Source organism: Tetrao urogallus, assembly GCF_951394365.1.
Source record: "Tetrao urogallus genome assembly, contig: SUPER_28_unloc_2, whole genome shotgun sequence".
Classification (NCBI taxonomy): Eukaryota; Metazoa; Chordata; class Aves; order Galliformes; family Phasianidae; genus Tetrao; species Tetrao urogallus.
The window spans coordinates 92816-116583 of record NW_027639057.1 but is presented as its reverse complement, the minus strand read 5'-3'; the positions used below and the strand labels follow the sequence as shown (position 1 = coordinate 116583).

The 23768-nt window shown below is 61.4% G+C and overlaps 3 protein-coding genes across 3 annotated transcripts; 2 read left to right on the top strand and 1 right to left on the bottom strand.

Annotated features, from left to right (window-relative positions):
* Positions 1-354: 354 nt before the first annotated feature.
* On the bottom strand, positions 355-16881 carry PIP5K1A (phosphatidylinositol-4-phosphate 5-kinase type 1 alpha; the record flags this gene model as incomplete). The annotated part of the gene is made up of 17 exons (XM_079550951.1): positions 355-603; positions 3264-3348; positions 4753-4827; positions 5540-5669; positions 5921-6058; positions 6344-6428; positions 6664-6712; positions 7116-7199; positions 7757-7962; positions 8363-8662; positions 8996-9148; positions 9312-9429; positions 9774-9904; positions 11603-11692; positions 12160-12194; positions 14383-14424; positions 16824-16881. The coding sequence occupies 17 exons, from the start codon at positions 16879-16881 to the stop codon at positions 355-357; spliced, it is 2028 nt and encodes a 675-aa protein (XP_079407077.1).
* Positions 16882-17227: 346 nt separating this feature from the next.
* Positions 17228-19499, top strand: VPS72 (vacuolar protein sorting 72 homolog; the record flags this gene model as incomplete). Its single annotated transcript, XM_079550983.1, has 6 exons — positions 17228-17344; positions 17859-18011; positions 18206-18317; positions 18423-18602; positions 18686-18827; positions 19011-19499. 6 exons carry the CDS (start codon positions 17228-17230, stop codon positions 19396-19398), a joined length of 1092 nt encoding a protein of 363 aa, XP_079407109.1. The 3' UTR covers positions 19399-19499.
* Positions 19500-20537: 1038 nt separating this feature from the next.
* On the top strand, positions 20538-23528 carry TMOD4 (tropomodulin 4). Its single transcript, XM_079550976.1, has 9 exons — positions 20538-20663; positions 20758-20914; positions 21263-21385; positions 21684-21773; positions 22240-22370; positions 22705-22812; positions 22920-23063; positions 23161-23305; positions 23390-23528. Exons 1-9 carry the CDS (start codon positions 20541-20543, stop codon positions 23410-23412), a joined length of 1044 nt encoding a protein of 347 aa, XP_079407102.1. The 5' UTR covers positions 20538-20540; the 3' UTR covers positions 23413-23528.
* Positions 23529-23768: the final 240 nt, after the last annotated feature.

Genomic DNA, 23768 nt, shown 5'->3' with positions numbered 1-23768 from the left:
TCAGCGCTGGGAGCTGCACTCAGCATCTCCATCCGTGACACCAAGATGGTCTGCGATCGTAATGATCACCCACAGAACCACGGGGGGGCCGGGCTGGACGGGACATTGGAGGTTAAAGGACGGGTCCTTGGAGGCCAACCTCCAACCCATAAAACCACAGAAAAGCGGGGGGGGACCTCGTCTCTGTTCATGGCGGGGAATGGGACCAGAGGGTTCCAAGGGCCCCTTCCAACCCACCCCCTGCTCTGACCCCACAACGTGCACAGGAGAACAAATTCCCTCCCCAGGAGGACTCCAGACCCCACCAAGGGACACAGAGGCCCTTTGGGAGCCCCCCCCCCAGCACCAGGACAATCAATGGCAGACACGCAGCAGCCCCCCACCCCCCTCCCCACAAAGCAGGCGTGGAGGCAGCCGGCTGCAGGAGCACACGCTGTATTCAGGGCCGCAGGTATCCACAGAACAGCCGCTGGCGGCGACACGGCACAGGTAACACAACAACGTCCACGACACGAGCAGCTCCATGGGGACACGGATGGGGCCTTCCCACTGCCGAGGGACCACGCTGGCCTGAACCCAACAGGAGGTGCTGGGATCCGTGACCTGAGAGCAGATCCAGCAGGAGGTGCCGGGATCCAGGGGCTGGGGCCAGGATTCTTAAGTCCGTGCCAGGATCCAGTGGGTCCAGATCCATCAGGAGGTGCTGGGATCCATCAACCCCCACCGGCATCCATCAGGCAGGACCAGATCCATCAGGACCCATCACATGGGACCGGATGCATCATGCGGTGCCAGGATCCGTCACGTGGGGCTAAGATCCTTAAGTCCATGCCAGGAGCCATGGGGTGACGCCAGCATCCATCAACCCTTCCCAGGACCAAGCGGATGACCCTAGGATCCATTCGATGGCCCCAAAATCCACCATGTGGTGCCAGGATCCATCGCCTAAGGTCATCGTCCTTAAGTCCATGCCAGGATCCACTGAGCGATGGCAGGATCCATCAACTCATTCCAGCACCCATTGGGCAGTCCCAGGATCCAGCAACCCACCAGCTGAGGTCAGGATCCTTAAGTCCATGCCAGGATCCATTCAATGGTCCCAGAATCCATCATCAGGGGCCAGGATCCAACAGGTGGTCCCAGGATCCATTGGACAAGGCCAGGATCCATTGGATGCTCCCAGGATCCATCAATTGATTCCAGGATCCATTGGATGCTCCCAGGATCCATCGGGTGGTCCCACAGGCGGCCCCACAGCCCTCCCTGCTGTAGAAGGGCCCCGGGGGGGTTCAGGAGCCATTTAACAGCAGTTGTCGCCACTTCCAGATGCAAAAAAAAAAAAAAAAAAAAAAAAAAAAAAAGCAGTTGTTCTGAAAACCCATTACAAAGCAAAGGTTGGAAGATCCCGTATAGAAACACCACCCCCCATCTCCCTACTGCTGCACAGCTATCCCCAGAAAACAAATAAAATGAAACAAAACCACTTAAATACAACTTCATAAATATTAAATCATAGGGAAAAAAAGAACGGGGAGTCGGTTTTCTTCCCTCCTGGTAAAAAAAAACAGAACGAGAAACACGAACCATTACAGGAGATGGGAGGGAAGGTAAGAACAGCGTCTAATATAGACAGTTATTTTGGCTGTAAGGTGAGGGCAGCAGCGGGGGAAGAGCCCACCTTCCTCCCAGCGCTGGTGGGGTCGGCGTGGGACGGCACCGGGGGCACCGGGAGCCGCAGAACCCCGCTCTGGGTCTGGCCGCCCAGAGGATAAGGCCATTCCGTGGGGTCTTTTCAAACAAAACTAAGAAATAACATCCAAAAGGGGGTTGGGTTTTGGTTTTTTTTTTCCATGGGTGTTTTTGTTTTTTCCTTAAAAAAATATCAGTGCCCACTCGAGGTGGGAGGTGGCAGCGCCGGCTCCGAAACGGCACCGCAAAGCGCCGCCCTCTGCACCACCGCTCCTGGGCTCCTCTGCACACAGCAACCCCGCAGGGGCACAATTACATCCCTTGGCTTTTTTTTTTTTTCCTTTTCTTTTTTTTCTCCAATATATAAAAAAGAAAAACCAACGGAGGATTCCAACCCGTTGGGAACGTGGGCTGGAGTCGCTTCCTATCCTAAAAAATAAAACCCAAAAAAGCGTTCCGTGCAAACGCAGCTCAGCCCAGTGGGGCTGCCAGGTTGGGTCCGTCTGCCGAAGAAATGGTGACAGATTCCCACAGCTGAGCTCAGGGCAGAGATCTGATTCCGCAAAGGGGCGCCGAGGGGACGCAGCCCTCCTGCACAGCGCGGCTCAGGGCCCCATCTGCGGTCACACAGAGCAGAGCTGAGGGGAAGGGCTGGAGCTGAACTGCAGGAAACGCCGACGTTAAAAACTCGTTGGAAATACAAAAGGTGAACGCGTCGCTCCGAGGCAAACTGCCGGCGGGGCCAAAAAACTCCCATGGGCAGCAGTTTGTGGTGGCAGCATTGCGAGCCTTGGAGGTCAGAGCCTTTTTCCAAAGGCCTTCAGTCCAGTGGAGCAGTTCCTCCTCTTCCTCCTCCTCCCTTCAGGGCGGCTCAGGCCCTGGGCTCAGGCAGCAGCGCAGTGCCTGGAGGTCTCCGCTGATCCGCTCTGCTGGGCTGCCCGCACTGCACAGCCCGCCCGGCTCTCAGCTTCCTGTCCAGGTAACATTTCCAAAAAAAAAAAAAAAAAAAAAAAAAAAAAACCCACAATAAAAAAAAAAAAAAAAAACACAAAAAAACCCAAGAACCAAAAAACAAACTAAAAACCACAAAGGTCAGCAACGGGGGCTGAGCGCACAGAGCCCACGCAGAGCACGGAACCTCCTGCTGCCAGCGTCGGCTCAGAGCTGCCTCACTGCAATGAGAAGAGGGGGAGATGTTGGTGGGGGCGAGAAGTGGGGGGGGAGCCCAGCAGCCGCGCCTGGAGCTGCTCTGCCTGGATGGACACGCAGCGGAGGGGCGGCGCTCCCCAACCACCACCTCCCCACGGACTGGGGGCTCTGCCAGCATTTATCGTCCTCACAGAGGCTGAGGCCAGCTCTCATCCCCGCCCCCTGACCACCCTGGGTGCCCAGGAGTGCAGCAGCTCTGCTTTACCTCCTGCTTCACCCAACAAAAGGTTGTGGGGCGGCGGACACCGCCAGGCTGTGTGTGGCATGGGGCAGACAGGGCCACCATGCACACAGCTGGGTGAGGGTCTGCCCCCCACGTCCCCTCCCACCCTGAACCACTCAGCCCCTCCTCAGAGGTTACTCACGAAGCTGATCTCCGTCTCCTGCAGCTCTTCCAGCTGCTCCCTCAGCTCTGAGGAGGGCTCAGGGACGGACGGTCCTGGGGAGCTGCTGGGGAGACAGAGGGGGAAGAGCTGTAAAGCAGCATTGAAGTGGGAGCGGCCATGAAATCGCCTCTCCTGCTGCGCCCAGCACAGCAGAGCAGCCCATGGAAGGGGTCAGAACAGAGCTGCCTGGAGCAACACCTGCACGTCCAACCTGGTGAGGTGAGTCCCTATGGAGCCCGCGAGCACCGCACTGCCACGATGGGGGTCTGGGGGAAAGCAGCACGGGGACACAGCAACACAGCGCCGACGTCAGCGCCAGACACTGCAATGGAGGCACTGCTGTGCAAAAAGCTGTTGGCAAAGCTCCCGTGCAGCAAATGGGAGCGACGTCCTGCAGGACGCAGCACGTGGGGCCGCATCCCACCAGCAGGATGCATCCCATGGAGCTGCATCCTCTCCCGACAGAATGCTCAGTGTTGGTTACAGTGCTGCGCCCCCAGGACTCGACTGGGGCCAATCCCAGTGCTCAGGGCAGTAGGATGTCCCCCTAAAATTAAGCCCAGCCACCCCCAGAGCTCCTCGCCAGCAGCTGACACTCCCAGTGCCTCAAACCTCAGGACCCTCTGCCAGAAGCTGAATGACAGAGCTGGGCTGGAGCAGAGGACTCCCACACACCTCAGAACCAGGCTGTGCTCTTAGTGTGCTTCAAAGCTCTGCAAATTTGTCATAGGATCAGGCTCAAAAACATTAGGTTGGAAAGACCCTCAAAGGTCATCAAGTCCAACCACCAACGTGACCAGACTCAGCGTCACACAGTGCTGAGTGCACTGCAAGGCTCCCATCTCCAACTGCAGGCAGTTCCTTTCCAGCTGCCTCGTTTGGGTCAGTGCTGATCAGGTTGGCACAAGCTGTGCAATCCAGCTGCTGAACACACCATCAGCCCTCGGCTTTGATCCCTGCACCTCTCCCAGCTGCAGCAGTGCTCCAAAAGAGAAGCAGTGAGGGCAGCATTCCCCTCGCTGCATCCCCAGGGCATCCCCAGCGACCCCATGCATCGAGCTCCCCTTTCTGTCTGCACGAAACAGGACTCACCCATGCCTGATCTGACAGAAGGGCATCACTCTGCTCCCTGGCAGCATCCCTCCCTGCTCAGTGTCACATCCCCTCTGCAGCCTGGCACTTTGCAGCAGGGCACACCGCTGCTGCACCAAAGCAGCTGTGGAGCAGGCTGACCCTGCTGCACCCTGCTGGGCTCACTCACTCAGGTCTCCCCCCAGAGTGACAAGCACTCCTCCAGACCACTGCTCCTGCAGGCACCCCTCTCTAACCTCCTTCCAACGACTGATGTTGTGCTGAACCAATCACCTACGAACCACGGGCAGCACGAGGCAGACCCTCAGGGCACATCTCCCCAAACCAACCCTCTGGACGGGAGAAGGCCTCCAGCAAAGCGTGGTTCCTCCCTCACCTAGACAGGAAGGCAGCAGTCCTAGCGAAATCCTTTGCTGAGCTGTCGGCTTTGTGCACCTGCACGCCCACTGACCTACGCAGAGATCGAAGGAGAGACAGCCTGGTTAAGGACACACAACTCCCCGGGCACGCGGACGGACTGGGAAGGAGCAGCTCTGGTTTAGGATCCCTACTGAGAAGTTTCCATGTTTTAGAGAGGGAATAAAAGGAGTGAATTGCAATCATATCTCGTCCTCCTGCAGCTGAGGACAGAGCAGACACTTTCATTAGTGCCACGGTGCAGGAATGAGGAAGGTGGGTTACGACCGCTTCCAGGAAGAGGAGTTAGCACCTCAGAACTTCTGCGCATGGGATCGTGCTCTGACCACAGCTCCTCCTCATCACCCTCAATTCTCACCACTGGGCAACAAAGGGAACATTCCAAGGCAGCCATCTGCTCCTCAGCCATGCACTGCAGCTCCAGGGACACCCAGAGGCACAGAGCTGCGCCCAGCCCTGCGCGTCGCCCCAGCGCCCTGCAGCACCACGCCGCGCTCCTGGCGCATTCTGGCAGCGCCTCGTAATCAGCACAATTATCTCAGCTCCAGAAAGAGGCCATCAAGCACGGGACGCACAAAGAACGAAAAGCCGCCGGGACGTCCGCACAGCCCAAGCACAGATGCAAAACCACAGCCTGTGCTCAGGACCACAGCGGGCTGCGACAGCGCCCGGCACACATGCTGGCCCGGCACTGAGCTCACTCACTGCACAGCGGCCGCTCGCGCCAGGGCCCCCCGGAGCCTCACCTGTTTGTGGGTGAGTGGAGACCTCCGCTGCCCAAGGAGGAGGTGGACAAAGTGGTGGCGACGGAATCGCTGTTGGCTTCGTCCACAGGCAGAGTCCTGGGCAGGAGATCCGGGCGGCCGAGGTGGGAACCTGAGTGGAAGCACAGCAGTTCCACCACCTGCACGAGGTGCGGGCGCAGCCCCCCGTAACGGCGGGGTGTGGATCCCACCCGCGGCACCTCAGACCCGTGAGCACGGCAGGACCAGCCCTGCCCTCCTGGAAATCCAATCCAAAGCAGCACTGCGAAATCACCCGCACGCTCCTGCAGAAAGCTCTGCCGTGCCAAAGCAAGCTGAGGAACACCTGGGAGGCGCTTCTCTCCCCCCAGCCCAGACACCAACCTTGCTCCACATCCGCCTCTGTCGTGACTTGTGCTTTTGTCTCACACGACACGTGCAGCTGGGAAGGCACTCCTCCCTGACAGCTGCGCCTCGGAACCGCGGTGCCAGAGCGACTCTTCTTGGAAGGGGATGGCTTCACTTCAAGACAAAAAAAACAACAAGGCAGAGCTTCACTACCGCACAGAGCTCAGGAGGAGACCCAACACAGCCCCGTCCCAGCTGGCACACAGGGAAACACACTGATGCATGAAGCAACTCCGTGCGGCCGCGTTTGCAAAGCAAGGACAACGCAGGAGGAGGGAATGCGGCACGGCAGGCTCCCCGATGCCCTCACACACTGCTGTGCTCCTCCCCAGCCCCAGCTGCTGAGCACGAAGCCAGGCACACCGGCACCACCGCAGGGACCCCACGTGGAGAACTTACAGGGAATCTTCTTGAATACTGTGTTGCACATGAAGCGCTGGAATCTTTCAGCATAGAAGCTGGGTCTGTGCACAGAAACGGTGTCCTGAAAGGGATGAGCAGTGTGGAAACCTGCATTAGTAAGTGATGGCGGTTAACGGCAGCCCCCCAGCCCTGACCCGTGCCACATTGGCCTAAGAATATTTCTGGGTGCCTGGGAACGTTTCTGGGCACTGCTTCATGTAGAAGAGCAACACACAGAGCCCTTGGAAACCCAGGACACTGCGCAGTGAGCACCCACAGCGAGCTGAACAGGTAAGGGTGCTGTGCTTGCTGCTTACCCCATCGTGCACAAGGGCCTTCCATGAGTGCTCCAGCTTCTTCACAAACCTGACAAAGCAGAGAACAAAGACGAGGTTTCACACCAATTTGTGCCATTTGGTGCCCACGCAGCGCTGAGCTTCTCTGACCAGCAGCACCCGAGCAGTGGCTGTGGCCATTCTAAGCCACTGCTTGTTTTCTCCTCACCGCTTCCTGCACACAACAACCACTGAGCACAGAAATAACCTCTGCCAGAGGCGATCCCTCCTGGGAACGGGAGGCAAACGCAGTAAACAAGACCCGGAAACCAATCCCCAAACACCCAACTCCAAGAAAATAACAACAGAGAAATAAAGGCAGCCAATAAAACGCATCTTAACTCCCTTGGAAGCCAGACCTCCACACGGAGCACAGACAGCAGCGCGAAGCTGTGCCCCCCACGCGACACACAGCTGCCCTCAGACTGCCCTACCTGTAGGACTGCAGCACATCGATGATGCCCACGTAGAGGAGCAGCCTCTCCCCCTTGGCATTGCGGGCAGGAATGCCCCCCATCCTGCAAGGACAGAGAACAGCGCGTGCTGCTGAGGTTTGCTCGACCTTCCCAGAGCTGTGCAGTTTCACTGGAGACTGATCCCAACCCAGCCACGAGGAGAGCAAGCAACTGCAGTGAGCTGCTGCTGCTGCCCGCAGGGGTGGAGGCAGCGTGGATCAACCAAAGCACAGAATCACAAATGGTTGGAGCTGGAAGAGACCCTGAAAGGGCACCTCACCCCCCCCTCAATGAGCAGAGGCACCACAGCTCCACCTGCACTCACAGCTCACCAGCCTCCCCACAGGAGTCTGCAGGGACGGGGCACCACCACCCTCCCATGCCTGGGGATCCTGTGCCAGCACCTCAGTGCCCTTCTCGTAACCACTGTCTTTATTGTGCCCTGCCTAAACCCCCCTCTTTTAGCTGGGAACCATTTCCCCTCATCCTATCTCACGGGCCCCACTGAAGACCCACCCCCTTCTCTTTCAGAGCCACCAGCACGTCTCTCAGAAAGGCAGCAGCAGGCACCCCAAAAGCCCACACGAAGGCAGCCCTGCAGCAGAGCAGCACACACTCACTGGTCGTCTGTCTCTATGGTGCCTCCCCTGCGGGCCTCCCCCTGGATGGACTCCATGGCAGTGGAATACAGCGCTTTCTGCGCCGCAGGGCGCCGCGTGTCGGCCTGGGACGTCCCGTCTGCCATCGCGTGCTCCCTCTGTGCCAGGTCCATGTTATGGATTGCCACCAGCAAACTGTAATCCATGATTTTAAAACTCTGCAGGACCTGGGCAGAAAGTCGACAAAGCCTCATTGCCACCGTGAGCCCCGTGAAGCTGCCGACGGGGCACCACAGCATCGCTGGCAGTGCCGCCTGGACCCCAGCACGGCCAGGGGATGAATTCAACCCACAGCCTGCCTCTGCCAGGCGCCAGGAAGGCCTGCAGTACTCCTCCTGTGCAGGAGACCCAGAGCAGGGACTGCACTCTCGCACAGCTGCTGGCAGGCTCAGAGCTGAGCCCACTGCCCGGACCCTGCACGCCTGGCACAGGGAGAGGGCACACGGCTTCCTGCCCACAGCACTGCCAAACTGCAGGCTGTCCAGCCAGCACCCCCAGGAGAGGATGCAGGACTGCTGGGTGCCAACAGAAAGGTTCAAAAGAATTCCTCCCAGCACTTCCACTTACCAAACAGTCTCTCTGCAACGTTTTGCACAGAGCATTATACATGTCTGAGTCCAAGAAGAGGCCGTCGGGGATGTCCTGCATAAAATCCAAGTCCTTGTAGGTCGGGAAGACCTTCTCCCTCTCCTTCTGGGACGCCCTGCGTTTGTAGGTGGAGCCCTTCAGGTCGTATTTGAGGTGCATCTTCACAGAACGAGGCAGCAGGTTGTTCATCACCACAATGCGGATGTTTTTGCCCCCGGCTTGGACACAATACAAGCCGTAAAACTTGGGCAGCAGCGTCCTTGGGTTCTGATTCAAGTTCTAAAAGAACCAAAGATGCAGAGATGCTTTCAGAGCCACGCTGACTACGTTCTGCCCAGCAGAGCTGCCTGCTCCTCCCAGTGGGGCCGGCAGCAGTTCAAAGCATTTGCCAAAGAAACAAAGAGGTGAGGGTGGGCAGGGGGCAACAGGCCGGCACTGCCCACTGTTAACGTCATCCTGCAAAGCCGAGGGTCAGATCAGCCCACGAGTGCAGAAGAACTCCCTGCTCACCACACAGAGACACACAGGGCCCTGTGTGAGGCTCACGGCACAGAGTCCAGCAGGGAGCACACGGTGCTACGGGCAAAGAAAGCCTCTCCTGGCCTCACTTACCATGTAGTAGCCGGGCAGCAGCTTCTGTAAGAACTCTGCCTCTTTGTGCTGAACTGTCTTGATGATAAACTCGTCGTCGCTGGACACGTAGAAGAGGGATCCACTGGCCCCAGAGTTGGAGAGCTCAATGAGGGGCTCACTGCAGAGCGAGTACTGGGGAGGAGGAGGAGAGAAAAGCAGAGGTGGAACACGGCAGCACGGCGCTGCTGCCCTTCAGACAGCACCAGGCAAACCCCGGGGCCACGGACCGCTGTGCTCCCAGAGCTCCAAGCAGACACAGAGCACAGGAACCCCCCCGAGCACCCGGCAGCCGTACCAGGTAATCGTCCGGCCGGATCCCAAACAGCTCCCGGAAATATCGGAAGGCCACCGGCGCGTAGGTTTTGAAGCGGAAATCGTTGTAGTGGTGAGCTGGGGTGAGGTTACTGCCTTCGCTGCTCGAGGAGAGAGGGCACATGTGGGTTTGCATCATTCAGGGCTCCTAAGGGACGATCTGAGCAGCAAGGCCTGCTCTGGCTGTCCCCTAACGCACCGCCTGGACTGAACACATCCAGCCCAGGGAGGCGCACAGCAGCACAGCTGCATTTATGTGTTCAGCAGACCTATGGGAGCCACAGCAGAGCTCTGCAGAAGCGGAGCTGCTCGGCACGCAGTGCCTCTGCTCAGCACAGCTGTGCTCCCCCAGCTCTGCTGCTGCCTCCTAAAAGCGAGCAGGGCTGGGAGCTACTGCTGCTACTGCTGCCAAAGCACGACAGAAAGGAAGAAAGCAAGCACTGACCTTGGGAAGAAAATACTTTCTACTACGTAGAAATCTTGCATGAGAACGTCTCTTTCAGGTTTAGTGCTCAAGCTCCCAACCGTGTGTGTGATGCCCAGCTGGATGGCACCTTTCAAGGCTGATGACGTTGTCTGGAGGAGCAAAGGAAACGAGTTAGGCAACATAAGTGGCCAACTGGGAAGAGGAACGAGAGGAGCTGGAGGAAAGAGAGCTCCATGCTCAGAAGTGTGCTGTTAGTGGGGCACTGCACAGCCACCACTTCTACCTGCTGGCTTCTTTCTCAACGAGCAGCACCACCACAGCTCTGTCCCGGGGCAGCCTGCAGAGCGCAGCAGCAGGGCAAACACCTCCCTGTCCCACCCCAATAACAACGTTCTGCTCAGTTCTGGCTGAGCTGTGAAGGACCTGAGCGCAATTTCATTGCTCCCCCCACATCCTATGCTTAGAGGGGAGGTGGCCACGTTCCCCTGCCACCAAACACAGCGGGCAGCAGCTCAGTAGGGCTACACAGCACAGCACGCACCACCCCATTTCCTGACTGGTGCCAGGCCAGGGCTCCTCAGCCCTAAAGTTCGCTGTCATGGCAAAATAAGGAGTGCAGACAGGCAGCCACTCCTGCCCATGTGCTCAAGCTGTCCCAGAACAATGCCAGACTGTGTTCCTGCACAGCTGCTGGAATCAGGAGTTCTCCTCTGTGCAGCACATGACCTCACCCTGCGGGCTCCCTTCCCACACCAGCCCAACACCCCGTGCCACGCAGCCACCACACAACACCCTGCTCCTCTCCAGCTGCCTGCCTGCATTTCCCATTTCCTCTGGTTTCCTGGGGGAGGGAGGAAGAATGCGATTCCTTTTCCCCCCCACACCCTGTGCTGCTTGACCACAGCTCTCAGCTGAGCGCACGCGGCCCTGCCTGCTGGTGAGCACACAGCACAGAGCCACGTTGCCAAGGAACAAGAGTTTCCCTCCTCCATCCACCAGCGAGGCAGGCCGAGCAGCTGGCCGCCTGTTTATCATCACTTCCACAGGGGAAAGAATTCCAGAAAAACAACTCGCCACCCCTGGAAAAAGAAGGGATGGAAAAAAGGCGGCCTGCCCAGTAATCTTGTTCCCAGATCGGCCCCATGCAGCACTCCAGCAGCTCCAGGGGCCCTCGCGAAAAAACACTTCAGGCATTTTGCGGCAGCTCTGCTCCGTTCTCCTCCCACTGCTGCCCAACCTCCGTCCCTGGATTTTAGAGGGATCCAGAGGCAGTGAACGTGAAGGCAGCAGTCAGTGCAGGACAGACACCGTAACAAAACTCCTGCCATGCGCTCACACCATGACCAGAGCAGCTCTGGGACAGAGATCTGGACGAGAAGCTCTGCCTGCACCAAGTGCACAGAGCCCTCATCTGCTCCACCTCCCCCCGAACCCAAACTCACATCAGAGGTGTCACCATCCCTGTGAAGCCCAGCAGAGTGGAAGCAGCATCCACAGAGCTGCCACAGCTCCAGCTTGTGGCGAAGCCCTAACAATCCCCCTTTTTGACATTCCAGGAATGCCACAAGACCTGCAGGAAGGACCTGCCCCAGGAGCACAGGATCAGCCAGAAAAGGCCTGGGAAGTTGCTGCCAGCGAGCAGCGCTTAGAAGCGATCTCCTTCTGAAGGCTGCAAGAGCAGCTGTGGGAAAGGAGCAGCTCTGCCCACTGCCCTCACAGCTCGGAGCGCTGCACTCCCTCTGAGCGACCGTCGTGGCCACCCTGCAGCACCCAGCGACACCCAGCCTTGGCTGCCCTGGCTGGGATCCACACCACGCAGAGCAGCAGAGCCGTGCGGTGGCGCTCACCTTCTTGTAGGTGGTCTCACCCGTGGAATCCACTCCTCTGTGCCCCTTCTTTATCGTCTGAGAGCCCGGCTGCCCTGAAGAGCCTGGCATCTGGGATGGAGGAAAAGGTGGTGAGAAGGGGGGCTCAGAACACGGCGTGCTCCCAAAGCACCCAGCACAGCAATGACATTTGCACAGCCAGGACCGCGCTGTGTCACGTGCTGATGCCCAGGACAGCGATCAGCAGCAGCTCCTGCCATCCACCTGCAGCCACCACGGGCCCCTCTGTGGGATTCTTCGTCTGTCCCTGCTGTCACAAAGCCCAGCAAGGCCAACTCCCTGGGGAAGCAGCTTAGGCAAGCTGCGCACACAGCCCTGACTCACGGCTCAGGAACTCACTTGGCTGGCTCCAGACTGAGCACAGGGCTGCTCTGCTGGCAGGACGGCTCAGCCCCAGCACAGCGGGGGAACCCAAAGGCTGCTCTCACTGCTGTGCTTCCCCTGGCTTTCCTGCTCCCTCCCCGACCCCATTTCCAAGGCAGGAAATGGGTGTTTGGAGCTCTTAGCCACAAACTTACCTCTGGGGTGAGCGACTTTTTGACGGCAGACGGCCCTGTGGGACAAAAAACTGCAGTCAGGAAGAGGGAAGCACAGCACACGAGCAGCCCAGCGACGGCGGCAGCGGAGGAGCACCGACCCACGGCTGCTCCCCTCCGGCAGAGGGGCTGGGGGTGTTTCTGGGCACAGGGAGGGCTGCGATGTCTCTCTGTGCCACAAAGCTGCCAGGCAGACCGGGCCCAAAGACGGAGCAGAGAACAGCAGCTTTGGGCCTGAAACAGGCAGACTTGGCTGCTATTTCCTTGTCGTTTCTTCTGTCTGCTTCAGACACTGCAGGATTTTAACTGGGAGCTGTGACAGCACCCACTGCAGCACCCCACCACGACACCCCCTGCAACTCCTCCCCACAGCCAAGCAGCTGCTGACTGGGATGAGCCCTGCAGCACAGACCCCGTGTCAGCCCTACAAAACCACGGACCTTTCTCATCTCATCTCAGCCCGCAGGAACCCACGGACCTTTCAGATCTCCACATCTCAGCCCTGTCCTCGGAGGTCTTCCCCAACCCTGACGATCCCACGATCCTACAATTCCTGCAGTGAATGCTGGGGATGGGCTGGAGGTTGGACTTGGCGACTTCAGAGATCCTTTCCAACCCTGATGATCCTGCTTAGGGACAGTGGCACGGTGGGGATGGGCTGGGGCCACACTTGATCTTGGAGGTCTTTTCCAACCCTAACGCTCCCTTGATCCTGTTGAGGACATGGGCTTGGTGGGATGGGTTGGCATTGGACTCGGTGGTCCTGGAAGTCTTCAGCCTCAACAATTCTGTTTCTGTGAGTGTGGTGGGGATGCCGATAGTTGGACCTGATGATCTCAGAGGTCTTTTGCAACCCCATTGATTCTATTCCGCTTCCAAGCTCCACCAGGATGCAGGGATGGGGAAAAAATCCCAGCCATGTCAATACAGCACCCGTTCAAGAGCAAATCAATCTCATTTGTCTTTTTAAACACAAATTTACCAGTTTGTCAATTGAAACCACCAAGATCCCAGCAACCCCACTGCAGCAGCACCAGCCTCATCCCCTCGGAGATTAGCTGTGTTAATATTTAATCACCCATGCAAATCCCCGCTCCAGCAGAGTTTAACCACAGCTCCCTCAGAGCAGCAGATCCCCACCGCGCTGCCTGGACCCCGCAGCACGCAGTGGGGGAACACAAGCCAAGCCACGAGCTCACACCCAAGCCCTGCCTGTTCAGGGGGTGCTGCTGGGGGTCCAACCAGAGCCCAGGCTGCGTGGGGGCCCCACGAGCCCGGCCATAACGACCTGCAGCACCCCAGCAAGGCACTGATCAGCGGTGAGGGCAGCAGGGCTGGGGGCTCCATGCGATAGCCCCCTGTTTCCCTGCACCCAAGGCAGGTTTTATGGCTGGTTTTGTCCACACACACACACAGGCTGCCCGGAGAAGCGAAGGTGTTAAACTGCGAGCTGTAAGTGAAACACAGCAACGCAGCTCAGGGGAGCACACAGTTCTGGATCTGCTGGAACCAAACAGTCTCTCAACCGTAACTGGAACCCGGGCTGAAAAACAGCAGCGGGACCCAAGGGTTCGCCCTGGACAGAGGCAGCAGATCTGGGTTAAGGTCACATCCAAAACCAAACTCGCCCTGCCCCACAGCAGCCGCCTTTTCCCTTCGCTCTCAGTGCTGGGCTCAATCCCTTCCGTGCTGCAGCGGCTCCTCCAGCTGCAGCTGCCCGGGAGCATTTTCAGACCCAAAGTCTGTACTTCCCAGGGGTAATGGCTGGAAAAACCAAAGCTGAGCACAAGAGACGGGCACAGAACTCATTCTGAGGGGCCGGGAGATGCTTCGGCTTCAGCGCCGGCAGCCCCAGCACCCACCTGGTGGCACGGCAGCATGCAACAGACAGCACTGACACCCAGCTCTACATCTGAAGCCAGACCGAGGTCAGCCGCACTTCTGCTGATGTCAGACAAAAATAACAAGCCAAAACGTCAGCACACCCAAACACGGCACCCGCCGGGGCCGGGACACGGCACGGCTCACAGACACCCGCTGTGCTTCCACCCACAGCCCCCAGCGACCCCGCAGGGTCAGAGCTGCAGGTGGGAGCAGCGGGGGGCCGCTCCGCAAAGCCGGCCAGGGGCACGGAGCACAAACAGCCACTGCGGCACGGCGTCGGTTACCGCGCAGAGGAGCTGCGTGCAGCGCAGAGCTTCTAACCTCTTCGGAACGACATCACCGAGCAGCACAAAAAGCTGAAATCTGGACGAGGGAAAAACAGAGAGGTTACGTGGAGGGCAGCGGGAATTTCGGCTGCAAGAAACGGCGGCTGTTTGGGATGTCGGGTCCCTGAGAAAATCAGAGAAACACGGAAAGAAACGTGGCGGTGCCACCCTGCCAGCCCTTCCACGCACAGCGCAGCGTGAGCCGAGCAGGGCGACTTCAGGGCGCGAAGCCGCGCCGGGGCAGCACAGCGAGCATCGCCCACAGCAGCAGTCAATGCTGGAACACTGCAGGACTGGGCTGGTGCTCTGGGAATGAAGGCGAGCCGTGAGGGATCCCTCAGCCCAGGGAGCGAGGGAGGCAGAGTCTGTGGGGGTGGAACAATTAATTAATCACTGCGAGGTGCTGCGAGCGGAGCAGCGCTGCGACGACGCAGCAGAAGCTTTTACCTCCACAGGGGAACCCGGTCACTGCGGGGTCAGCGCCGGCCCCAAAGCCACGCGGCTCCCATCTGCTGCCCCACGGGGTGAGCTCCGTCCAGCCCCACACTGCAGCTCCCCGTGCCTCCGGCTGCCCTCCTTCGTCTCCATCCCAGATCGGAGCCCTGCCCGGCTGCCTGCAGCTCAGCACCAACGGGAGCTCTGTGCGCTCAGAGCGCTCCAGGAGCCACAACACGACGTCACCGCCGTCCCCAGCAGTTGAGGGGCTGCCCGTCATCCTGCTCACGGGCTCGGCACGAAGCTCTGCCCCCCTCCTATAGGGGCCGAGTCCCCGCCAGCTCTCACCCCTCCGGGACGATTTCCTCCCCAGAAGGGATGAAGCCATTCTGAGAGCGATTCTTTTGTCTGCGGCCGCCGGGGAGGGGCCCGAAGCCCCGGAGGGTGACAATGAACTCCCAACTCTCTCTCTGAGCTCCGTCCTTACAAAGCACAAAGAACCAAACGATCGAAATCCCGCATTAGCATTTTTGGCACACGCCGCTTCAAAAGCGAAAACAGCAAAATGAGAAATCCTCCCCCGTGTTTCCCCGGGAGCAGGAAGGGTGGGACGCCCCAATCCTTCCGTCCCCGGCATTTCAGCTGCAAGACGCTGAGTAATCGGCCCTGGGGTGAACACTGAGCTGTGGGGCCGGCTTTAGGGTTTACTCATGGAGAAAGCAAAGCTTTGTGCCCAGAACAGTCGGCCCCACATTCACTGGGGTCTGAGATGCTTCGGGGTTTTGCACTGGAAAAAGTAAAGCCCCGTGCCCAGAGCAATCAAAACCAAAACCACCGCCCCCCTTTAGTCTGTGAGAGGCCCCAGAGATGGGATAAGAGCTTTAAACGCTGCAGCCGAGGTGAGCGCACTTCACGTACGGCCCACGTCACGCAGCTCTGCCAGCAGGACTGAAATCCTGCAGGAAAGGCTCCCTGGCCAGCACCAAACTACCCTCGAAAGCAAACAGCAGCACTGATCCCAGCAGGAAGGGAGAAGAGGTTGCCTCGTGCACTTGCATCTCCTCCCCGATGTGAAGCTCTGGATGCAGCTCCTCTTCCAGGTGGGAGAGATGAGATGTGTGACACCTCCAGGCTCCCAAAGCGAACCCCAAAGCACGGCGGGAGGAGACCCTGCAGCCTCACCCTGAGCCGGCAGAGCCACGGACCCCTATTCCCCACAGTGCTGTGGGAGCAGCAGGGAGCATCGCCAAAGGGGGCGGGGAGGGGGCAGAGACCCATTTCCAGAGGCCCCAGACGAGGAACGCAACGCCAAGAGGCCACCGAGGTGAGGCCCCGCGGGCTGGCAGCCCCCGGCCTTCTTCCATCGGACGACCAGAAGCCCCCTCCGCCCTGCCCTGCAATCAGGAATGGCCTCGGCACTTTGCCACGGGAACTCAGGGACGGTGCTGCCGAATGCTGACCGGCTGTGGAAGCCACTCCCGCCCCACGTCCAGCACCCCAAACCGGACCCATCCCCCAACTTCAGGGGCAGGAAGGGGCGTAGGGCCCCCCCAACACCGAGACGGCCGAACCACAGCCGTGAGCACCCCGTTGTGCCCCACAGACGCTTCGCTCCCCATCACCCCTCCCCCAGGATGTGTGGGCAGCCCCCAGTTCCAGCGCTGTACGGCGGCCAAGCCCCCCCCCCCCCCCCGTGCTGGAGCCCTCCGCCCCCCGTGTGGTGCCAAACGGCCGCCGAGATACCCGGAATGCCGCAGCCCCAACCGCCGGGACCCCAAATCCGGCAGGGGGAGGCCGCCATCTCCACCCCCGTACCCCACAACAGCGTCCTGGGCCCCGCCCCTCACGGCCCCTCAGCGCACCCCAGGCCCACCCCGCACCTCTCTCAGCCCCACACGGCCCGGCCTCACCCCGGGCCCGACCCCCCACCTCCCACAGCCCCACCCGCCCCCAGCAGCCCCTCCTCGCCCCCCAGCGCGCAGCTCAGCGATCCCGCCGTACCCCCGAGGCCGCCGCTGCTGCCGCTGCTGCCCCCCGATTCGGGCCCCGCCGCCGCCATCTTGCCGCCTCCCGCGCCCGCCGTCGCCTCGCGCGAGGCCACGCCCCCTCGGCACCACCCACGGGGGGGGAGGGGAGGCGCCCCCGCGCGGCCGCGACCACTCGGGATGCGCGGGTGGGAGGGGGGGCGGGATCGCTCAGAGCGCATGCGCGGGATGCGTGCCACGTGACGAGTGGAGGGGAAGTCTTTCAGGGCGCGCGAAGCGCGAGTCACGTGACGCGCCGAGGGCGACCAATAGAAATCATCGGAGCCTTCCGCACCTCCGGCCCGCAAGGGGGCGCTACGTCGCTCGCTTCTCCCGCGGCAGGACGACGAGTCGAGCGCCGATGGCGGCGGCGGCGCCGCGATGAGTTTGGCTGAAGGCCGCGCCCCGCGGCGCACGGCCGGGAACCGCCTGTCGGGGCTGCTGGAGGCCGAGGAGGAGGACGAGTTCTACCAGACCACGTATGGCGGCTTCACTGAGGTGTGCGTCCAGGGAGGGGCTTTATGGGAGGGCCGGAGGGACTCTGGGGCGCGCTGAGGGGAGGTGCGGGACCTTAGAGGGGGGGTTGGGAGGGGACCCGGGGCACCAAGGGGGGTCGGGGGGTCGTGAGGGGCTCGGGGGCACTCGGGGGAGTCCTGAAGAGAAGAAAGGGGCTTTATGGGGTTGTGGGGGGGAGGTGAAGGGTTTTAGGGGGTATGAGGGGAGCTGAGAGGGTTTGAATGAAGGCTGGAGGAGGGTCTGAGGGGGATCGGGGCCTTTAGGAACCTGGGTGGACCCTGAGGGGGTTCGTGAGGGAAACCGAGGGGGGTCCTGAAGGGATTGGAGGCACTGAGGGGGTCAGAATGGGGCAGGGGTGGCTTTAGAGGGCCCTTGAGGGGGGGAGGGGCTCGAAGTGGGGGCTGGGAGGAACTGCAGGGGCAGCTGTCAGGGGTTTCCCCATTGGGGTGGTGGTGGAGCACAGCCCTCGGTGTGACGCTGCCCTTCCACCCCTCAGGAGTCGGGTGATGACGAGTACCGGGGCGACCAGTCGGACAGCGACGACGAGGTGGACTCAGACTTTGACATCGATGAGGGCGAGGAGCCAACGAGCGACCAGGATGAGAGCGAGCCCAAGCGGCGCCGCCGCGTCGTCACCAAGGCCTACAGAGTGAGGGGACAGCTGGGCGTGGGGCTCGGGTCCCCCTAAGTGTCCTCTGACCCACTGGGAGGGGATACAGGTGTCCCCAAAAGGATGGGATAATTGCCAACCTGCTAATTGCTAACTGTGGGGAGGAGGTGTCCCTTTGGGGCCATTTCACAGCGGCAGCCCCATGCAGTTTCTCCCTCCTGCCCAACCCTTAGGAGCCCATCAAGAGCCTTCGACCCAAGAAGGCCGACACCCCCAGCAGCGGCTCCCAGAAGGCCCGAGAGGTGAAATCAGCCCCCCTGGAGCTCCAGGATGAAGTGGGAGACAGTGAGTGGAGGCAGGCTGGGACGCGCCGGCTTCCCCAGGCTGGAGCTGGGCACCACTGCCCCGGGAGCTGTGCTGGCCCCACCTGAGCCCCTTCCTCTGCTGCAGGCCGGAAGCACATGCGGCAGTCGACGACGGAGCACACGCGGCAGACCTTCCTGCGCATCCAGGAGCGCCAGGTGCAGTCCAAGCGCAAGAAGGGCGGCCCCAACTACGACCGCCCGCTGACACAGGAGGAGCTGCTGGAGGAGGCCAAGATCACAGAGGAGATCAACCTCCGCTCGCTGGGTGAGAAGAGAGCAGGGTGGGGGATGGGGGCGCGGGTGCTGGGGGGTGCTGACCCCCCCCTGGGCTCATCTCTGCTTTCCCAGAGAACTACGAACGCCTGGAGGCTGACAAGAAGAAGCAGGTGCAGAAGAAGAGGAAGTGCGTCGGGCCTGTCATCCGGTACTGGTCCGTCACCATGCCCCTCATCACAGAGCTGGGCAAGGAGGAGAACGTGGACGTGGAGGGGTAATTTGGGGCACTGGATGGGATCCCGCTGGTTTCCCCCACCGCTCCCATCCCCAACCCTGAGGCTGAGTAGAGCTGCGGGTTTGGGCTGGCACTGCCCACAGCCCCACATTCTGCTCCTGCGGGGCTCCCTGGGTTCCCCCAGCGCCGTGCATCCCTCAGGGCTGACTCCACCTCTTCCAGGTTGGACCAAGACCCGCAGCAGGCAGACGCTGCCGCAGCCCCGGCCTGCAGCGGGAAATGCTCCCGCACCTTCGTCTCCTTCACCGACGACGAAACCTTCGAGCGTTTCTTCCCCAAAGCGAAGGCGCCGCGGCTGCCGGTGCGGGAGATCTGCCCGGTCACCCACAAACCGGCCGTGTACCGCGACCCCATCACAGACATCCCCTACTCCAACATCCGCGCCTTCAAAATCATCCGCGAGGCCTACAAGAAGTACATCACGGCCCACGGGCTGCCCAGCGCCGCCGCCGCCTCCGCAGCTTTGGGGGCTGCTCCTCCCGGCCCCGATCCCGGCCTCCGCCCCACGCGCCAGAAAATCATCATCAAGCAGAGCGTGCCCACGGCCTGAGCCTCCTGTGGGGCGGTGACGGATCCTCGCTCGATTTATCTGCTTCCTACTGTTGGTGTTTTGTTGTTTGGGGGTTTTTAATTAAAAGGAAAGAACTGGCAGCGAGGGCTGTGCAGGTGAAGGTGTGCAGTGAGGGGCGCAGGTTGCGCCCTCAGCGCTGGCGGATCCCGCAGGATGAAACAAGGCCTTGTTTTCAGGGAGAGCCTGCGGTGCCTCTTGCGCGCAGCTGAGCCCCGGGGAGCTTTTCTGAGTGGGGCTGGAGGCGAGCGGAGCAGGCAGGTGGTCTCAGCCCCAGAGGGGACGCGGGGCAGCTCCAGGAGCCCAGTGGCAGAGGTTCCCCCCGCGCCACCAACCCCAAACCTGCCCCCGATGGGGCGGAGGGACGCAGCAGTGAGCCCCGATGCCCGGGGGGGGCTCCTGGCGGCGGATGCCGGGGTGGAGCCGCGCGGGGCGCTGGCAGGGCTCGATAACAGCGGGTTATGTGATCTCGCCCCTCCCCACTGCCGGCTCGCAGAATAAAACGCTGATCTCATGCCCTGCGCGGCCGGAGCCCTTGGCTCAGCACCGGGTGCAGCCCAGGCAGGCTCCACAGCCCCGGCCGACGGCCAGGTAGGGCCTGGGGGGGGGGATGGGGGTGGGGGTGCCCCACTAAGGACACCACCTTGGGGGGGTCGCAGGGTCCCGCTGGGGGTCCCCGTGCCGAGCGGCGCCATCGGGTTTCTCCTGCGGCTGTCAGCTCGGGTCGCTGCTGGAGTTGCTGCGGTGTCCCCCTGAGTGCCCCCTTCCCATCCTCAGAGCTGCGGGTTGGGGGGCAAATCCCCATCCCTTGGGGGTCCCTCGGGGGGCACAAGGCTCCGCGTCCTGAGTGTGCTTCCGTGGTTCCTCCCCGGGTGGCTGTGGGGTGCAGGAGGGGGGGTTATGGAGGGCTGTGGGGCAGTGGGGAGCAGCGCTGAGCTGTGACTCGCTTTCCCCAAAAGCACCACAGCGAGGCCCGAGTCCGACCCGCACCCAGGGGTGCCCCACAGCGCCCAGCTGACAGGACCCCCCTCAGCCCTCCAGTAACCCCCACGGCTCCGCTGTGGCACACTGAGGGCTGGAGGTATCAGCATTGTGTGCCCCCCCACCCCCCAGATCCCGCAGCCATGACTTCCTACCGGCAAGAGCTGGAGAAATACAGGGACATCGACGAGGACAAGATCCTACAGGAGCTGTCAGCCGAGGAGCTGGAGCAGCTGGACACTGAGCTGCTGGAGATGGACCCCGAGGTGCGGCCGGGGGTCGGCACAGCACGGGGGGGGGGGGAGGTCGGGCAGGCAGGGCAGCGGTGGCACCCATGGGTGTCCCCTGGTGCTTCCCCAGAACGTGCTGCTGCCGGCGGGGCTGCGGCAGCGGGATCAGACACACAAGAGCCCCACGGGGCCGCTGGACCGCGAGGCGCTGCTGCAGCACCTGGAGAAGCAGGCGCTGGAGGCCAAGGAGCGTGAGGACCTGGTGCCATTCACTGGGGAGAAGAAAGGTGGGGGGACGTCGTGGGGGGACGTCGTGGGGGGACGTCGTGGGGGGACGTCGTGGGGGGACGTCGTGGGGGGACATGGCACCGCAGCACCAGGTATATTTAGCTTGGCAGCACAGAGCTCACCAGCAGCTCAGATGTCCCGGGCGAGTTGGGCCCCTGCCAGCCCTGGGCATGGCCACCCCCCGGCAATGTCACAGTGCTGGCAATGCCACCCCCAGTGCTGCCAGCCCTCAACGTGTCCCCCCCCAGGGTGCTCCTCCCTGGCTTGGCAGTCGCTGAGGTCGGGGGGTTGGTGTCACCCCCCGCTGTGGGGCCGTGTGGGGGTGCGACCCACATCTCCCTGTACAGGGAAACCCTTCGTACCCAAAAACCCCACACGGGAGATCCCCCGCGAGGAGCAGATCACGCTGGAGCCGGAGCTGGAGGAGGCGTTGGCCAACGCCACCGAGGCCGAGATGTGTGACATCGCAGGTGGGTCCAACGGGGGGCTGCCGTGCCGCAGCGCTGCACTGCACAGAGCTGCTGTCGCTCCACACCGCTGCCCCACGCCCGTCTCCATCCTCCCCATCCCACGTCACACCCGCATCCCCCCGTATCCCCGCCCCCCAATGCTGTGGCCATTGGGTCCCTGCCAGCCCCTGGCTCCAACAGCGGTGCTGCCCTGCGCTCGGCTTTCAGCCTGGGCCCCCTGCCCACCCCATGGAGCTGCGGCTGCCCGGGGGCTGCAGGGGGGTCTGGGGTGCGCGGTGACCCCACGGGTGTCCGACAGCCATCCTGGGGATGTACACACTGATGAGCAACAAGCAGTACTACGACGCGATCTGCAGCGGGACCATCACCAACACGGAGGGCATCAACAGTGAGTGCTGCGCACAGCCAACATGGGGGAGGAGGGGATGTGGAGAACACGAGGGGCGGCGGGGCCGGTGGTGGGATTGGGGTGAGGGAACCCCATCGTCGCGCACACCGTGTGCTACAGAATCATTGGGGTTGGAAAGTGTCTCCATGATCACCAAGTCCAATCCCAACACATCCACACCGTGCACAACTGAATTAAAGGATCGTTGGGGTTGGAAAAGACCTCCCAAGTCACCTGGTCTGACCCCAACCCGACCCCACCATCCCACCAACCGTGTCCCTAAATTAGATCACAGAACCATTAAGGTTGGAAAAGACCTCTAAGGCCATCCAGGCCGACCCCAACCCATCCTCAGCGCTCAAAGAACGATGGGGCCACAAAATCAGAAGGGTTGGAAAAGATGACCCAGATCACCGCCCCCACCAAACCCACAAACCACGTCCCCGTGTTCCCCCCCTGTGCCCAGGCGTGGTGAAACCAGATAAGTACAAACCAGTGCCAGATGAGCCCCCAAACCCCACCAACGTGGAGGAGACCCTGCGGCAGATCCAGGCCAACGACAGCGCGCTGGAGGACGTCAACCTCAACAACATCAAGGTGAGGGGCGCAGCCTGGGCCGGCGCTGCCCCCGGTGTGCTGCTCCATGCTGCTCCGTGCTGCTCCATGCTGCTCCATGCCCTGCACTGACCTCGGGTGCTCGTCCTGAGCCCAAGGGGTCTCTGGAGCGCCGCGTCCCCCTGACAATGCCTACATCCCCTTGGTGACATCCTGTGGTGCCACCTGCAACCCTTTGGTGACAACCTGCGTGCTCTCGGGGACGGCTGTGCCCCTGGACACATCCCGACCCCTGCAGCGCATCCCCTTGGTGACACTTTGCACCACTATGGGGCCGTCCCCACCCCTCGGTGACAGCCACGTCCCCTCGCTGCAGGACATTCCCATCTCCACGCTGAAGGCCATCTGTGAGGCCATGAAAACCAACACCCACGTCAAGAAGCTCAGCCTGGTGGCGACGCGCAGCAACGACCCCGTGGCCACCGTGAGTCCCTCCCCACATCCCCGCCATCCCCAGAGAGGGAAGGCAGCCCAGGGGAGGTGAGGTGGCACCCCGGGGTGACACCTTGAGGTGACACGGGCATCCTGCAGGCCGTGGCCGAGATGCTGGCAGAGAACAAAACGCTGCAGAGCCTCAACATTGAGTCCAACTTCATCACCAGCGCCGGCATGATGAGCATCATCAAGGCCATGTACCAGAACAGCACCCTGAGCGAGCTCAAGGTGGACAACCAGGTGAGAACGGGCAGCCACAGGGACCGGGAGGGGTGGGGGGGGTCAGGCTGGGGGGTCCCCAAATCCCACCTCGCCCCACGGCACCACTGCCCTGCAGTGCCAGCGCCTGGGGGACACGGTGGAGATGGAGATGGCGACGATGCTGGAGCAGTGCCCCTCCGTCGTGCGCTTTGGGTACCACTTCACACAGCAAGGCCCCCGCGCCCGCGCCGCCATCGCCATCACCCGCAACAACGAGCTCCGTGAGTGCCCCCCCCAGGGGGAACGGGGGGAAATCGGGGGGCTGGTGGGATCTGGGGACCTGACCTGCCTCTCCCCTGCCCCAGGTCGCAAGCAGAAGAAAACCTGAGCGCCCCTTGCCACGGCCCTGCTGCAGCCTGGAGCTCGGCTCGCCTGTGGGCTCTGCTCTGGGCTCCCTGGGGCCGAATCCGCTGTAAATAAATAGGACGGAGACGCAGGGCTGGAGCTGGCTTGTGGAGTGTAATGCTCTCTTTCACAGCTTGAGACCCAGAGGGCCCCAATTACCTCGAACCATTAACGAAGGGCTCGTTAAGGGGCCCAGCCAGACCTCTGGATCCCCTCAGGAAGCAGTGAGCTGCACGGTTGGGGTATTTATACCCAAGGCATTGGGTTACAGGGCCCAGAGCAATGCCAAGATTTTGGGGGGGGGAGGGAAGCGAGGCACCCCCAGCAGGGAAGTGGGCA